The following is a 17,678-nucleotide window of genomic DNA, read 5'->3' as shown; positions in this document are numbered from 1 at the left end:
TATACAGCATGCAGGCTATGATACAGCTTGTAGAAATATTTTACATAAAAAGTTGTCTTACTGACTGACAGAAGTTTGTAGAGTGACTTGGTCACAGTAGCTTAATTCACTGGTTAAGATGAATTCATTGAGTCAGTAATGTTCAGTCTTAAATATAAATTTTCACTTTAATACATTTAAAAAACAAAGAGAAGCAAAACAAGCAATGCTAGCCTCTTAAATTTCTGGCACCTTTGTGAGGCTACCTGTGGTTCCTACTCTCCAAGAGTAGAATGGGATGCAGAACCTTCAGTTATCAGGCTCCTCTACCGTGATCCAAACCTTCCAGTTTGGGTCAGGGAGGCAGACACCCTCTCCACATTAAAGAGTAGGCTTAAAACCTTCCTTTTTGATAAATCGTATAGTAAAGGCTGGCTCATGCTTATCTTGAACCATCTCCTAGTTATGCTGTTATAGGCCTAGACTGCCGGGGGACCTCCTATGATGCACTGAGCTCCTCCCCCCCCCCATCCATACACATTCATATCCCATTAATGGTTGTGACTAATTTGACTTCTTTCCTCTCCCGTAGTCTTTGTACTTTCTTGTTTCTCTTCTCTCTCCTCCTTTCGCTTTCTGCAGGTATTTCTGCCTCTGAACCTGCAGAGTCTGGATCTGTGACTGCAAACCACCTACTGCCCCCATTATTAGTTTAATTAATTATTCTTATTAGGCCTATAATTATTATTTGTCTTATTATTATTATTACTTTTATTATTAGTCCTGTTATTAGTCCTATTATTTTCTTATTATTCTTGTTATTATTATTATACATCTTTATGTGGAGCCTGTATTGTGTTAGACAGCTGCCAAACATGAGCGTTGTTCTGTTCAAGGTTTCTACCTCTTAAAAGGGAGTTCTTCCTTGCCACTGTTGCCAAGTGTTTACTCATAGGGGAATGTTGGGTCTCTGTAAATAATATTATAAAGAGTACAGTCTAAACCTACTCTATATGAAAAGTGCCCCTGAGATAACTTCTGGTATGATTTAGCGCTATATAAAAAAAATTGACTCGACTTGACTTAAAACAAACATTTGACATTCAGAGGATCACACAGTCAACCATCAATAAAATACATCCAGTTCAGAGCACTGTAGAGTTGTTAAAATACACGGAATGATTCATATATCCTCAACTGTAGAGGAGGAAAGGTCCCTATCTTCTGTAACGCTTCATTCATATCTCATTTTCAAAATGGACTCACAAAACAACAACCAAAAGTCCCCTCTTTTAATATCACTCTCTCTCACTCTTATTTGTCTCTTTCAGCAGTATTAAACAAGACTATACCAACTACTGGTATAAAATTATCCCAAGATTAGTGCAAAAACTATAGATACATATACGTATAAAGTAATCTGGAGTATTAACTTTCGTTTCATAATCTGTCAAAGTATTTTGGTTAACTTTATGTTATAAGCTACACATCGTAGCACTGTGGCACGGTATTAAAACTTCACTTGAACACTAGTCAACATGTAACACTCAGTAACTGTCCCTTTAAAAAAAAAAAAAAACCTGTGGAATTTATTGAAAAAAGTTATTCAAATCACCCCACTAATAAAATGGAGAAAATTAGTGGTGGTACCTTTTAGGAGTTCTTAAAAAGTGGTTGTTGCACCATCAGAGACCCACAGGCGGGAGTTCAGAAAGGCTTGTGGGTAATGGGACGGGACAGGGGTGGAGGCAGTTCATTACATTAGGACTCGTGCGGTTGAGCATCAAAGAAAAGTCCCTGACAGAGCCTGGCCGTGTCCTCTGGACAGTAGACTGTGAAACCGATGGTGCGTGGGTCGTTGAAAATTTCATAGTCGTTTCCTCCCTACAGCGAGAATCATTAATATTATAAATCAGTACACGTAGTGGATTACAGCAGCTTGATTTGGCTTCTTCTGTTTCTCTTATTGTGAGTAAAAAAAAAAAAAAAAACAGAGCTCAACATTCTTTCCATAATCTAGAATATTGTCATTTGAACTTTAACCCCTCAGCCTGGACAAACAGTGGAAGCCCTTAGTTTTATCTCTGTGTTACTGACATTTACAGAGCAAACTATGCAGTGCAGTGTTTTTACTGTACAATAACAAAAGTAAAGTTAAACTAACTCTCATACTATTGCTGACCCCTTACAGTATCCAACTTCTTGGGATGGACTGGAATGCCTACTGCAAGCCAGGCTTTATCAACCAGCATCAGTGTTCAACCTCACTAAATGCTCTTGCGGCTGAATGGAAGCAAACTGCAGCCATGTTTCAGTCTTGTGAAAAGCTTTCCAAGAAGTGGGAGGCTTCTATAGCAGCATATTAATCCCTGTGGTTATTAATGAGATGTTCAACAATCACATATGGCTGTAATATTGGCATCAGTATCCACCTCGAGAGATCTATATACACAACTTTTCCCAAGATGAACTTACATCTGAGGTCTCATTCCCAAAGAAGTAGATGGCGTCCAGTCCTTCACTCTCCAGCAGCTCTAGACACAGTCTCTTGTCCCAGCCGTCTGGAAAAATGTCAAAGCTGATGAGACCTCCTAAAACAAGATGACAGACATCAGACATTGTTATAATCATCGTCTTTATGTTTTTTCTTGAATAAATATACCTAAACAATGCCATGCATTTTGCAGATCAGATAACACATATTTTCCAAATGTTTCAGCTAAGAACAGACAAGGCAGCATTAATGCTGCATTTACAATATGGTTTCTATTGACCAGTTCACTCAGTATGTTGGTAAATACTTCCCCTTTTGCTCTCATCCACTTATATTTACGATCAACACCTATACTCTGAGCAACGGATAGAGGCTTTTTAGCCCCAGCAGGGACAGGCCTGTTTGTTCTTGACAGTTCAGAGAACTCGTTGACACAAAGATGAACTGCACATGGAAAATGTGTCACAAATGAACACACATCCAGTGTGTGTTACTTTTGACCAAATGATGCCAACAATTTCCTCTATTCAAGGAATCCTTGGGTAACTTTGATATGTGTGATTATGGCTGCAACTTGGAGAAAAAACCATGACTGCAATATGTGTTTTGCAAAATCTTGCATTTACACAGCTCCGCTCTGGCTCTCATTACAGCTCATTTTGGTTCTTCACTTTAAAAGTCAGGGAAGCTCAGCTGTTGCTCAGCTGTGAGTTGAATGATCACAGTGACCTTTGAACTGTGAAATGAGGCTGAAAAGTCTCCTATAAAGTTCTTCCCTGCCTTTCTTCTCTCTCATCCTTCCCCCATTTCCACCTTAAATTCTTTTCACTGCCTTGTTTCTCAGCTGAAGTTTTAAGAGCCAATAACAAAAGCAACTGTTGAGGAGCATCCAGCCAATCAGAGGGCTGTATCCCTCATACACCCTCTACACACCTTCATCCCAAACAGCTTCAACCACAGACTATAAACAACCTCAGTGATTTATCTACATATGTAGCAGCCCATCCCCCAGCCTACTTTTTCACTCATGACCAAAGACCAACAAGAGCTATTGAGCTGCTGACAACGCACGTGTAACCTTACTCAATCATTGCTCGACCCAATTACAGAACCGGCCTTAATAAATAAGGGTTATTAAGCATCCTGGTTAAAGGGCACAATAGGTGAAAAGTTGCAGAGAAAATATAGACAGAAATCTGATAAAACCTTAATAACCACTAGGTGGACAATAAGTCAGTGAATAGCAGAGACACCTACCTGATATAGATACCGGACTCGTATGCACACAAGTCTCACACAAGAGTTGGCTTCTCTTTAACTGCGTCTCCTCTTAAATAAGGAAAAAAAAAATAAAAGGGATAATAGCTTTTACCGCAGATCATCAGTCTCTTACATTCTGTGCACTCAGTGCAGATTGGATAGAGTGTCAGGTTTATATAACACCTATTGCAGAGATCAGCCATATCAGCTAACAAGAGAAGCTGTCCAGAAGGAGATAAACACTAAGAAAGGCAACAAATAGCTTTCAAACTCTGTACATCTTCCGCTGCAAATGGCACCTATGTCACAAAAACACACACCTGCTTTCCACCTCAGCAGCCTCTGTAAGCAGATGATATTTTACATTGGTTGACCCTTGGTTCAATAATTTAAAAAAAGTGATTGACAAACTTCAGCTGATAAGACATATGTAGTAGCATTAAGAACAGTAACCCAGTCATTAGATATGAAATAATGTCACACTTCTCTTTTCTGCTACATGCCAGGGATCTTTAGAAGGGAGAGTATTGAGGGAAAACAAGCCCACCTGTCTCGTTTGTTTGTCTGAACTGTGAACAGCCTTCACGCATCATCAGCAGAGGCTCACACCTCGCAGAGCACGTAAGCAAACATCAAGTACCCGATTCACCTTACTGCTGCTGTGTTGCCAGAGGGAAAGAGGGAACAGTGTGCGTGTAATAGTTAACTGAGGGCACAAGGTCCTCCACACATTATTAAGTGTGAGGCAAAGGGATATGCTTTTTTAAAAAGAGATAAGAGACAACAGACAAAAAGATATGCTTTTAAACTAGTTTGTCATTAAACTACACTGCTGTAACCAGGACGACAGACCACTGATGAGCTTGTTTTTGTTGCTGAGAGAAAGTTCCATAAGAATAGAAACAAAGATGCTGTTACTGGCCTGACCACTGTTATTAGCAGAGCGGGAGCGTTAAACCTATGCTAGATTTAACAATGTCCAATCGCAAAGCCTGTAAATAAGAGCTGCATTTTAAATTCTAGTGGCAATCACAGTTTTCAAAATGAGTATGAAGTGATGAACACGACAAATAAAATTCACATGGAACACAGTCATCCAGTGTTTTGATCACTTTTAGTCCAATTCAGGAGAAGTTAAAGGGGGGTATCAGGGTTTAAGAGGATAACTGATCTGACTTTTTCTATCCCGATACCAATTCCAATATCTCAGCTTGAGGTACCTGCCAATACGGAGTAGTTATCTGATACAGTGGTCTGTGTATCCCAAATTTCAAATCTGTATACCTCACTTGGTGGAACTCGCTGTAATAATTTTTATGTGAGGTAACATGAGACAACATATTCCATAGAGATTTACACTGCTACAGTGGATTCAGCCCTAAACTAGTGACACAGATTTCAGTGTAAGAAAAAACAAAAAAAAAAGTACAGTCAGACTCACACGAGTGAGTTAGTATTCTGACAATAAAGTGTCACTGTATCTGAGGCAGCAGAGATGCTTAATGACAAATACACACAGACTTTTTCTTCTTTTTGCCCTACTTTTATGCCAAACTTGCTCTGCAGTGTTATATCTCCTGGAGATTAGGAGATGATCAGTTTGTCATGTCACATTCCTGAATGTAATTTAAACCTTCAGACCAATCGGAGTTAACATCGGTGGGTAGAATATAACAGAATGCAGTTTTCTTTGTGAGTGCAAATACTTGTACAAAAATCATGTATGTTTTGGTTCAGATGTGACTTGTGATTTTTATCTTATGATTTTTAGACCTTATTACTTTGTGGTTAATTACTAACCATAAAAACAGTACCATCTAATTTTTTTCTGTCAGTGGACTTTCAGCTTTTGAACGGCTCACCTTTAGTAAACCGTAGTCCCTTTCCAGCAAACTCCTCTTTCAGGGCAGCAACAAATTTCTCCCTGATCTTCTCTCTCTGTGGAGGAAAATTAAAACCAGCAGTTGGATTTCAGCTCAAAACCTTGTTACAGCACACAAAAGACTGGGTGTAACTACGCTTGGTCATAACTATTATCTGCTCTATTCCCCGGAAGGTTAAATTTGTCCAATTTATCATGTACATGCCATGTGCAGATTACCTACTACAGTATCCACAATATCTTCTGTATGAATTTAACGTAAAATCCAGCTGTAGAAATGTTAGCAGGTAGTTGAAGGGTTAAACTTCTCCTCTTCTGCTGCTATCTGCTTCCTACTTATCTCCGGGCTCTGTGAGCCATCAATGGACAGCCTGTTAAGTGGTCCTGAAAACTCAACATTGTTTGACCACCTCTGTCTGCTTAATTGAGCACATTTCATGAAACAGAGACACAGACAGATAAGCAGTTCACCATGAACCTCGGTGACTGATGTGTGAAAACATACAGTTTGCTTAGATTAGCTACTGAATCTGGCTGCTGTGTATTTCAATAAGGTTTTGATTTAGTTTAGGCAAGATGGCAGATATTGTTATTTAGACTGAATTGCTACAACAGCCCAGCTTGAAGTTTATGAGCATCCAGTGGTGACTGAGTACAATATTTTCCTATACACACAATTTGATTTTATCCGTGTGTCATAACCCGGGACCCAGCATTCACACACAAAGATGCTGCAGATCGCAGAAGGATGATATGCTAACCCATAAATAGTGACTACAGAGCACATCAGACTTGGCCCTGGTTAATCTGCTTTTTAGACAGATTGCATCATTCTCTCACCACTTGATCACAAGGGCTGAAACTTTGATGGGGATGTCACTGTTTTGTCAGAAACTGCAGATGTTTTGTTGAATTCAGCCTTTATGAAACCTTACGCCATCCATGGTAGTTGGTTACTAATGATATATTAATGACAAAGTATTTTACCTTGTCAATTTCAGAGAATTCGATTCGCTCCTCTGGTGTGCAGCTCCGACCAATGGGAGAAATGTTGAGCATCCCATTCCTGAACTCAATGAATGTCCCCCTGCGGGCGTGGTTAAATAACATTAAAAAAGACTTAAGTGAGGCTGAGACCTGCTTTTGGGTTGACGTAATACCCATTCTACAAACAGAACCTTTTCCCCCCATATGAAGAAGACATGTTAACATTGTGTTTTAGCTTTATTTTTTAATCAGAGATCATAAGAGGCACATGTGTTCTGCTACAACAGATCAGTGCTGATAAAGGAATTTGGCTTTTTTGCATACCAGGAATGGAGGCCAAAGGTGTGTGTGTGTGTGTGTGTCTGTGTGTGTGTGTGTGTGTGTGTGTATCTGTATGTGTGTGTGTGTGTGTGAATGAGTGGTTGGGAGGGAGTTGTCCTGGGGGTGGCCTAATTGTCTTAAGTCTCACCTTTTCTTTGGCAGCTTGATGAGCCCCATGTAGCTGAGGCAGAAGTTGATCAGGTCCTGCAGAAGCTCCTCCCCAATCTGGTTCTGAATAGCCTGCCGGGATGAAAATGCCCTTCCTTAATAAAGAAAATGACAACTGCGCTCTGTCCTGTTGTTTTTGATATATTAATGACAGTTAAATGAAGCTGATTAAAATGATTAAGAAAAAACCCCTTCCCTGTGCATCAACACGGAAAAGAGGTCAACTTGGTCATCAACATCGGCTCTACAGGGGGAACACATGAAGCGTGTACTGTATGTAGTACATGCATGGGGTCCAATGTATTGTTCTCAAAATAGATAGGACACCAGCTGACATTGTGACTGTTCACTTACATGTTTTGAAAGGAGTTTCCCATCTTTGTACTGCACTGTCCCGTTCTCAGCAAATACATAGTCAAACTTGTGTATCACTGCAAGAGAGGAGACAGGTGAAATGTGGCTAAATGTGCTCATCTGGATATCTAATACCTACCCTCAACTAAATTAGTGGCTCTTCCACTCGGCTATTAATATGGACAGAACAGCCTGCTATATTTATCTGGCAGATCACAGTGTATGTAACATTGCCAGGAAAACTCAAGTTTAATCGGTCTGACCTTTCCACTCTGGCTTGTGTGTTCTCTGCCAACAACAATCAGCAGGGTATGTCTAACTTTGCCTGATTGAAAAGCTCCTTAACTGTACATTTAATAACACAGCCCTCACCTGCAAAACAGCATAATCCAGTAAGTTGAAAGTATTTAGAAGCTGATACTGTAATAACTGCTGAATAGCGTGATAACAAGTTACAGTGAACTGTCTCTGTAACTGGTTTACACATTTAAGACAACCTGTTATTGGAATTAAACATTACCATAAGTGATTATTTAGTTCATACAGGATATAACACATTCTAACTGATGGAATCATAACATTGACTATTTCAGTAACTTATTTCATATTAAATAAAAAATGTTGTAATATGTTATGACAACATGAAAAACCTTTTATTGAGTGTCATTTTCTAATATTTTTTGATAGGTCAACACATTATCCAGCAGCTGCAACTACATCAGCTGTGACTGTGTGCATCATGAAATATGAAAAGATTTATTTTTAGCACATGGCTACCTCTTGGCACAATACATCGGCATTCTAGATGTAGCCTAATATTTACACATTCAGGTGTGTGTTTACTCTGCTGGGATGTTGCTGGCACTGCAGTGAAAGGGTCAGTGTCATGTGTCAGTGGGTTGTTTTCTTGCAGCATGTTTGGGAGTCACAGATTAATAAAGCAAAAGTGAATTGAACCCCCCGAGTTGTCATGTGAGCTCAGACGTCAGCAATGGTGCAGGACTCTAAGTTCAGTATGTTAATTTTTTGAACTGTGGCTCCCAACATGCTGTTGTGACATCATCTTAAGGCTTCCATGATTAGTTGAAATCTATTTGGTCATAATGAGAGAATTACTAGCCCAGCCTCATGATTCCTATACAGATAAAGGAAGAGAAAGATGATAAGGCTGAGCTAACTTCTAGCATTGTGTTATCATACTTTTATGGTGGCCCTCTAATGGAGTTCAAAGGATGTCATGTTACTCTGTATTAAGCTGCTCGAGGCAGGAACTTGAAGTCTAGCTCGTGTCCTAAATCCTAAATTATTCCCAGGACCGATCCTCTTTGCTCCACACTCTGTAGACTGGTGTCCAATTAAGCAGAGGTTACAGTAAAAAGTATCAGGTCATGCAGTGTGATACAGCTGGTTGAATGATATACAGTGTTTAAACTGTCTACGGTTTTTAGAACGGAAGTGGCTTGCTCACCATCATCTCCCTCCCCGAGCTGCTCTGCTATCTTGGAGTAGTCTGACCCTCCCACAACGCCGATCTTCACTTTCCTCCTCAGAGTCTGGAAGAACTCATCTAGCTGTGGGTCAATTTTCTGCAGAAAATAGGAAAATGCACTTCATGTGATCCCTGTTTGTTAACTTGCAGAGCTTCCTTTCACACAGACCACATGTCTGATCCTGCACACATACAGTATGTACCATCATTAAAAAGCTAGATATATGTGTTGCACTGTGCTATTGAGGCATTTTAACATAGAGATAACAAAGAACAATGGACACAACTGCAGAATTTTGCATTTGTGGTGTGGTAATTTGGAAAAGAATTTTCTAATATACTGAAGAAAAAAAGTCTGAGCTGCACACAAGGGAGACTGCATTATGTAATATCTGGGCGCTGGCCTGTGTTGCACACACACACACACACACACACACACACACACACACACACACACACACACACACACACATTCACACACACATCAGTTACCTTAGATGAACCCAAGCATTCAAACCCAATGACAAAAGAACAAGTAAGACAGATAAATCCTTGCAAAAGAACATGGAATGGATAATAATAATAAAAAAAAGATTTCTCTTCTTAAACCTTACAAAAATTCTTCCCAGTTTTCTAAATGACTTTAATTTTTCCTCCAGATAATTTATAGGTGGCAGTAACAGGACAATTTCTGTGTGTTTAGGCAAGACGCAGATGGGTCATCAGATACCAACACACCTATACATCACACACCACACAGACCCTCCATTAGTAGCAGAAGTACTATATGAAGTAAACAGTAATGGAGTAACACTGCTGTTTGTACACAGGTAAGGAAAGAGCTTAAAAAAATATATGACAATAGCCTACTGTATGAGGGAGCATGTGAGGTCAAGAGGACAGAGTGTGCAGATGAGGCAGAGGGCGCAGGAGCTGCAGAGCTTGTAATAACCAAACACCATTAAATACTGTCAGGATGCGAGCTCACCTCCCTCGGTGGTGTCAAGGTGCCGTCCACGTCAAACAGGCAGAGGATGTTTCGGTCCGATGAGAAGCTTATTGATTTCTCCATTTCTTCTTTTATTGGAGTTTTACTTGTTTAAAGATTGCACTGCTGATTTGAAGTGTTGCAGGTCCACTCTCGTGCAAACAAATGGAAAAGAAAAAAACAACCACCACCACACACGGGAAAAAAAAGGAATCGGAGTCTTCAGCAGTCAGCTGAAATATTAAAAATAAATAAAATAGTTTTGGAGGCTTTAAATACGAACTGAATATGAAGGATCTCTTATGCGAGCTCACAGCCGCTCTTCTTCTTCCCCGTCTCCAAAGTGTGGCTGTCTCGGCTCGGTCTGGTTCGGCTCTGCTCAGCGAAACACTCGAGCCCACACCTCCACAAACAACGTGCTGAACGAGTCGGGTTTCTTTCGCAACACTGTAACTCATCCGGTAGCCAATCACAGCATGAGTGGTGGGCGTGGCGTCGGAAAATGGGCGGGGCAGTCCGTACAACATCAAACTGACCTTTTACCTACAAGTGGAGAGGAGCGGAAGCAGTGGACGCAGCGCAGACACATAGGAAACAACAGCAATGGTGTGGTATAAACTATGTTTATTAGTGTAGAGTAATACCTTATTTATCTTTGAAAATAAAATTATATTACAGCAGGGGACAGCATCCTAATGAATAATAAACATGCTTAAGAGTAATGGAAGGAAAGGTACAGAAGTGCAAATATACAGATATGTATGTGCACCTTCTTAAGTCAGAAATATGCAAATATTACATATTTACAAACATGCTGCCTTGAAATTGCATTTGTTTGCAAGTTTGAGTTTGTTACAATACCTCTATTATGCTCCCAAGTTAATCAAACAAGTCACAATCATTCTTGTGCTCCTCCGTCCTTTTGTGTTGGATACAACAAACTCAAACCTTGCTGTCTCGTAAATGATGGAGGCTTCTTTTCCATCCAGTGTCTGTAAGAGTTTAGATTAAAGTTACAAATGTAATCATGAAAGACATTGATGAGATGTCTTTCAAGACATTTATGAAATGTATTTAATGTTGTGGAGAGTGTTGTGTGGCTGCCCCTCCTGTTATGGTTGTTCTGTCTGCTTTGAGATGTTTAGAAATGAAGTGAAACACACATTGTAACCTTTGACTTCATGAGTGATTCTGAAGAATTTTCATAACACATTCTATTTACTTTAAGGATTTTGTAACTTTTCAAAGAAAATGTTGTACTATGTAACAACGATATATTGTTTCACATTCACCAGCCCTCTAGCCTTTTTTTATGGTTTCCCTTGTAAATGGTATTTAATAGTCTATTAAGGCCTCTTCAGGCTCAGGTCACATGGATCTCCTCTTGATTTGATTACTGACTACTGTCAATGCTCACATCTGATGCTTTGTTACAAAGGCAGTCTTTTAGCTGAGGCACAGCACTCTTAAAGTTTTATTTCTGATGTAACAATGTAGGATGCATTCAGTTGAAATCCACAACTGACTACACTAATGTGTAAATTTCATCTCTCATTCTGCCAATTAGATCATGTTTTTTCCCCTTAGTTTTTACCTTGTGTACTATGTCCTGTTTTATTTTGATGTCATTAACTCCCTCTCGTTTTAGATTGTCACTTCCTGCCCCCATGTGATTGTCTCCCCCTCCCTATTGTGTTACAACTGTGTGCAATCGTCTCCCCCACTGTCAAGGTATTTAGTCCCAATGTTCCCTTCCCTCTGTGCCAGTCTGTCTTTTTTTCTTTGTGACAAACATTCCAGCAATCTCTTTGTGTTAGTGTTCTTGGTTTTTGTTAGCTTGCCTAGTCTCAACTACATCTTTTGCCTAGTCCTTTTGTTATCATTTACCTGTTCTATTTGCTTTCCTATGTGTCAACCTGTTCTCTAGTAATAATGCAGATTTTTTTTTTTTTTTGTGAAAGCCTGAACTTTGTCCTGGGTCATGCTTTTGAGTCCCGTTGTTTTGTGGTACCATTGTTTCAGCACGAACTGGCCCCTTTGGACTCAACTGACTCTACTTTTGTGGAAGCTACCATCCGGTCTCAAGGCAGATAGATTCAAAGGCAGGAAGAACAGCTTACCTCTGTTTGCCACTGAGTGAGGGAGCTCGATGAATGCCAATAGGGCTTCCAGTGCTTGATCAGCTGCCAGGTGGGCCACTTCAATGATCAGATGAATAGCTGATCGCCCGCTTTGATTCCCTGTGTTCCATTGCATCTGCTGATGTGCCATCTCCCACTCAAGTTCCTGCCCCAGTGGTCGAGCCTCCACAGACTCGTGCTCCTGCTTTCCTGCCATCATCTGTTGCTTGCCTATCCAGACCAGAGGGATTTTCCAGTGACTCCAACAACTGCCGTGCCTTCCTGGAACAGTGTGGACTGCCTTTCCCACTGAACCTGGGTGGTAAAGCTGAAGTCTGGGCAATGGTCGAGTGGGTCTGGGACTCCCCCATCTTCTACTCATTAGACCTCTTCACTAACACACTAATAGATATTCGTCCACACCACTACGGGTCCAGAGGCAGTATGAGCAATTAGGACCTGCACCAGGGCCATTGTCAGGCTACGCTTACCATCTCCTCATTTTGCACAGACCCCTGCTTCGCCAGTGCACCCTGCGGTCCGAGAGGAACCCATTCAGCTGGGCCGTGTTCTACTCACCCCAGAGGAACAACAGTGCCGTTTTTGGGAGGGTCGATGCGTTTACTGGTCCCTTCATGGCATCGTTTCCAGTAAAAGACTGGGCTCGCCAGTAAAGAGGAGGGCGCTAGTGAGCCGCACTACTTCCTCTGCATTCCCTTGTCCTCCTCTCGCTCATGTTGAGTTAAATTCTGGATAAGAGCTTTATGAACTGGAGTTTGGCAAGGAAATTGAAACTGCAGGTTGTTCCCCTGTCTGAATCCCAGTAGGCCAACGCTTTGGATGGCGTCTGCAATGCAAAGTTAGTTGTAGCACTCAATCTGCCAATCTCCGTGTCGCCCAGGGGCATATGGAACAACTCAGTTTTCACCTGTTCAACTCTCCCATGCACCCTCTCATTCTGGTTCTCCCGTTGCTCAAAAGACACAATCCCCAGATCAATTGGGCCACAGGCAAGGTAACGGGCTGAGGCGTCAACCTGTTCATTTTCAATGTGTTCCCAGGAGCCTGCCTGCCTGCTCCTGGGAAGCCTCTAGGAGCCTCTACCCCTGCACAAAAGGAATTGGAGCCCCACGAATCTTTGGACTCAGATTTCCATACGTCTCCAAGGTCCCTGCCATGACCAATGACCTCAAAGAGGTCTTTAGCAAGTCCCAAGCCACCCCTCTACCCCCTCACTGTGTGTGCAATTATGCTATTGATCTGCTTCCTTGTACATCCCCTCCTAGAGGGTGCCTGTACTCTTTGTCAGCTACAGCTTTTGGACTAACTAAACCCTAGCATGTGCTTCACGACATGCTCAACCAATTTGTCTCCGTTCACCCGGACTACATCCTCATCTTCCCTCTGGATTAGCAAACCCACACACAGCATGTCCGTAAGGTCCTACAATGCCTCCTAGATTGCCAGCTCTTTGTCAAGGCGGAAAAATGCGAGTTTCGCATCCCATGAGTTTAATTTCTAGGCTTCATCGTCTCTCAGAACTGTACCCAGATGGACCTAGCTAAGGTCAGTGCTGTGGCCGACCCCCACAAGTAGAAAGTAGCTCCAATGGCATTTAGGGTTTGCCAATTTTTAGTTCTTTCATAAGATATTTCAGTACTGTTGCTGCTCTTTTGCATACCCTAACATCCTCTCATGTCAAGTTTCAGTTTCTGACTCTCTCGGCCAATTCCCCCTTTCTTGCCTTCCTCCTTTGTGGTGGTGTCGGTTATATGGGGCATAGAAGAGAGAGTTAGGCAAGCTAATGATAATGCTCCGCTTCCAGAGGGTTGTCCTCCAAACTGGTTGTTTGTTCCTGTCCCTCTCTTCTTTCAGGTGATCCACTTGGCTGATGCCTGCCTCTTCGCCTGTCCTCCTGGGATAAAGCTTACCATCTGTCATTAAGCAACGCTTTGGGTGGCCATCCATGGAGACAGAGGTCGAAGAATACGTGGCAGCCTGCCCAGTGTGCACCTGGAACAAAACCTCCCGACACCATCCCTCTGGTTTCTTGTGCCCTCCGGCTATTCGCCATCACCCTTGGTCTGACATTTCCCTGGTCTTCGTCACTGGTCCACCACCATCTGAAGGTAACACCACTGTCCTCATGGTGGTTGGTCATTTCTCTAAAATGGTGCATTTTATTCTTCTGCCTATTCTGTCCTCAGCCAAAGAAACAGCTGAGGTCATCCCATGTTTTCCATTGGGATGGACTTCCTGGAGATGTTGTGCCGGGGACCCAGATTCATCTCTCAAATCTGAAAAGCGTTCTGCATCTCTGCTCAGGGCCACAGTTAGCCTTTCCTCTGGATATTATCCCCAATCCGACGGACAAACAGAATGAATCAGGAGCTGGAAACCTGTCTCTTCTTCCTCACCCCCCCACAAACCCTCATACTGGAGCAAACATCTCATTTGAGATGAGTATGCACACAACACATTACCCTGGTACTGCCATGTCTTGTTCTGCTTATTAGGTCATGTTTTGCCCTTTAGTTTTTATCTCGTGTACTATTTTCTGTTTTATTTTGATGGCATTAACTCTCCCTCTCGTTTCAGATTGACACTTCATGACCTCGTTTGTCTCCAGCCTTTATGATTGTCTGACCCGCCCTCACGTGTTGCTCCTGAATCCAATTGTTTCCCCCTCTCCCAGTGTATTTAGTCCCTGTGTTCCCTTCCCTCTGTGCCAGTCTCACTTTTTTTCTTTGTGACAAGCATTCCAGCAATCTCCCTGTTTTAGCATTCCTGGTTTTTGTTAGTTTGCCAAGTCTCAGCCATGTCTTTTGCCCAGTCCTTTTGGAATCGTTTGCCTGGTCTATCTGCCTTCATATGTACTGACCTGTTATCTAGTAAATATGCTGATTTTTGTGAAACCCTTAACTTTGTTCTGAGTCATGTTTTTAACGACTGTTGTTTTGTGGTATCAGTGTTTCAGCAATGTGATAAATGTAATAAATTGTAACTTGGTCTGCTACACCAAACCAGCCCCACAGCTTATCGCTACATCCTGCTGTATAAAATAGCATTAATTACCTCCATTGTGATTAAATTACTGTGCAAGGTCTATGTCAAAAGGACAATCAATAAGGAGGGAAAGTAACGTTTAAATCATCAGGCCTAAAACAATTATTAGCAACCAGAACTGCTCTAATCCTCTGAAGACAGCATGAGGGACTACTGTAAATTTGATCTTTCTGTTGATTTTAATACCTTTTGTTATACTTGTGATCTACTTAAGATGATGTCCTAACCCTTGGAAAAGGTATAAGAACACCTGCATATTCCTATTCGATTCTAATCTTACAGTATAATATTGGATTTGTTTAAGAATATTTAAGCTTAGATAAAATTAGATTGGATTCAGTAATAGTATGATATAAGATTAGATTACTTAACATTGCATTACATAATGTAAAATTAGATTAGAATTGACTAATTGCATTAGACTTGACTATATTGTATTGGAGGCATTAGATTAGATTACAGTTGACTAGACTGCATTAGATTATATTATGATGCATTTGATTAACTAAATTATTGCACATGATCTAAAATTAGTTACATTTCATTAGATTGCATTATATGTCAGATTTCATGAAATTTGTCTTGCATCACGAACATACCCTATTTCAAAAAAAGGCAACAAACGCATTGATACTTTACACATTAATACACGTTGCAGTGCACAGCAACAGTATGTGTCATTTTCTGGAGATGGCTGGGAGCCTGTGAGGTGAGGCATAGGGCAGACTTGTTCAGTCCACTTTGAAACAGATCAGTCAACTTTCCAGATAACAGACTTACTTTAAATCTTAGCTTGAATTTTTTATTTAAGCATTCTATTTGCCTAGAAACAACTCTCTCAAATTAATTAATCAAGTCAACACTGTGTTATTTTCTGAGCACGGGGGAAAATGGGTATAATAAAATTCTTAGCAAACCTAAAGTTAGATAATCAAACATGCTCTATTTATATTTTGCACCTGTGTGGAATACTGGTAGTGTCTTTTAAGTCCATGGGACCCTGGCACCTTTTTGATGAATATCACCTACAAAAACATTAATTAATTTATACCTTCATTCACAACACAGGAACATGAATATCATGTTTTACTTAAACCCAAGGAAAACCTTAAGGTCTTAAAGCTTTCAGCAACCCTAAAAATTTAACTGGTTTTCAAAACTGCACAATATTAAGTTTTAAGAACATTTTCTCTGTAGCATAGCAACTTTGCTGAGCCAACACATCCACAAGAGGGCAGAATTGGAGAGATAGAGGTAGTACCACTCACGAGAGGTATTGTGGTTACTCACATTTTAGATTTGTTAATGGATTTTGCCAGTTTTTTGAGCAAATTGTGTGGAAATATAAAAAGTTGATAAGTTTGACTTAATTTTTAACATAGACCTAATCTGAAAAAACACAGTGACTTATAAAACAGGGAATTACTGTTTATCAGGCTATTTCCCCAATCCAGAATCCCGAGTTAATTACTGTCCCTACATTTCTCAACATCTGTATACAAATGCACATGAAGTCCAGCTTCTGTCACACAGTGTTGACTGAAGTGATGAATTGGTTGTGTTTGCCAGAGGAGGACAGGGCCCTCAAACAAGAAATAGCCCCTTGGCTCTTTCCATTACACATGACAATATTTGTTTTGTGTAAATGAGAGATGTTTACATGGAAGTTTTCTTGCGTGTCTAAAAATATGTGCTTTGCAAGTAAGTCTGAACTGACTGACTGTTGAAGCGAACTTTTGTTTTCCATTTAGATTGTCAAGCAAAGCAAAACTCGAAATCGCTGCTGGCTTTATCAGTAGTGGATGTACAGCCTTAACATTAAAAACTCAATTTTAATGTTAACATTTTTATAAAAACTGAAACAATAAGTAACCTCCTTAATTTTAAAAAGGTCAAATTATGACTTGTGGGAAACTAGAACAGTAAGATTACCTTCTTAGTTTTAAGAAATGTATGTAACATTTTTATAATTTATTGGGTGGTTGACTGGATTGATTTAATTGATGGAAATATAGGTATTTAACATGTTGGTTTGTTGGTAGATGATGTCACCTAGTCACCCTGACTCTATCATCTTAGCTGATTCGTGGTACGAATTCTTGTCTAGGGCAGTTTTGCAACAGGTGACAAGCTTAATACTTGCACCATATATCACTTGTATGTTTTATCTTTACAGATTTCACAGCTATCATAAATCACCACTGCATGGACCTGAGGTTCAAAATAGGTGATAATGTCAGAACACAAAGCAGTATGAACTCTTTCAATCTAGTACTTGACAAATATGTTACTTATCTTGGCATATTTAAGGTACCTGTATATATGTTTGTATGTGTTTTGACGACACTGGCAGACCTTGTGTTATTTAGTGGTCTTTAATTTCAGAGTTCCCTTCGGTGTGGCACAAGCCAAACAATTTGGTGTCATCAAGGACTGTCATTTATTTATGTGCCTGAAACATTAGTAAGCTGCCAATTGATATGGTATGAGGAAGGAGGTAGCGGAAGATGATTATTGACTAATCATAAACAGACTAATAATTACCATCTGAAATTATGAACATGCCTCTT

At 40.5% G+C, this 17,678-nt stretch overlaps 1 protein-coding gene and 1 long non-coding RNA gene across 5 annotated transcripts; one reads left to right on the top strand and one right to left on the bottom strand.

Annotated features, from left to right (window-relative positions):
* Positions 1-1,002: 1,002 nt before the first annotated feature.
* On the bottom strand, positions 1,003-10,323 carry LOC120788181 (phosphomannomutase 1). The gene is made up of 8 exons (XM_040123738.1): positions 9,923-10,323; positions 8,914-9,031; positions 7,446-7,522; positions 7,072-7,163; positions 6,603-6,702; positions 5,596-5,671; positions 2,455-2,570; positions 1,003-1,863 (listed from the first exon to the last, which is right to left on the bottom strand). Exons 1-8 carry the CDS (start codon positions 10,004-10,006, stop codon positions 1,741-1,743), a joined length of 786 nt encoding a protein of 261 aa, XP_039979672.1. The 5' UTR covers positions 10,007-10,323; the 3' UTR covers positions 1,003-1,740.
* A 119-nt stretch (positions 10,324-10,442) lies between these two features.
* LOC120806128 lies at positions 10,443-14,947 on the top strand. Of its 4 annotated transcripts, none has more exons than XR_005709645.1 (4): positions 10,443-10,528; positions 13,918-14,171; positions 14,250-14,529; positions 14,641-14,947. It is a non-coding gene; the product is annotated as an uncharacterized LOC120806128 (long non-coding RNA). The 4 variants fall into 4 exon arrangements; XR_005709644.1 differs by adding an exon at positions 11,571-11,653 and having other exon boundaries at positions 10,469-10,528; positions 14,250-14,947; XR_005709642.1 differs by having other exon boundaries at positions 14,250-14,947.
* The last annotated feature ends 2,731 nt before the right edge of the window (positions 14,948-17,678 follow it).

Source organism: Xiphias gladius, chromosome 3 (assembly GCF_016859285.1).
Source record: "Xiphias gladius isolate SHS-SW01 ecotype Sanya breed wild chromosome 3, ASM1685928v1, whole genome shotgun sequence".
In the NCBI taxonomy this organism is placed as follows: Eukaryota; Metazoa; Chordata; class Actinopteri; order Istiophoriformes; family Xiphiidae; genus Xiphias; species Xiphias gladius.
Note: the sequence above shows the minus strand (reverse complement) of the source record. Positions and strands in the feature narration are given on the sequence as shown.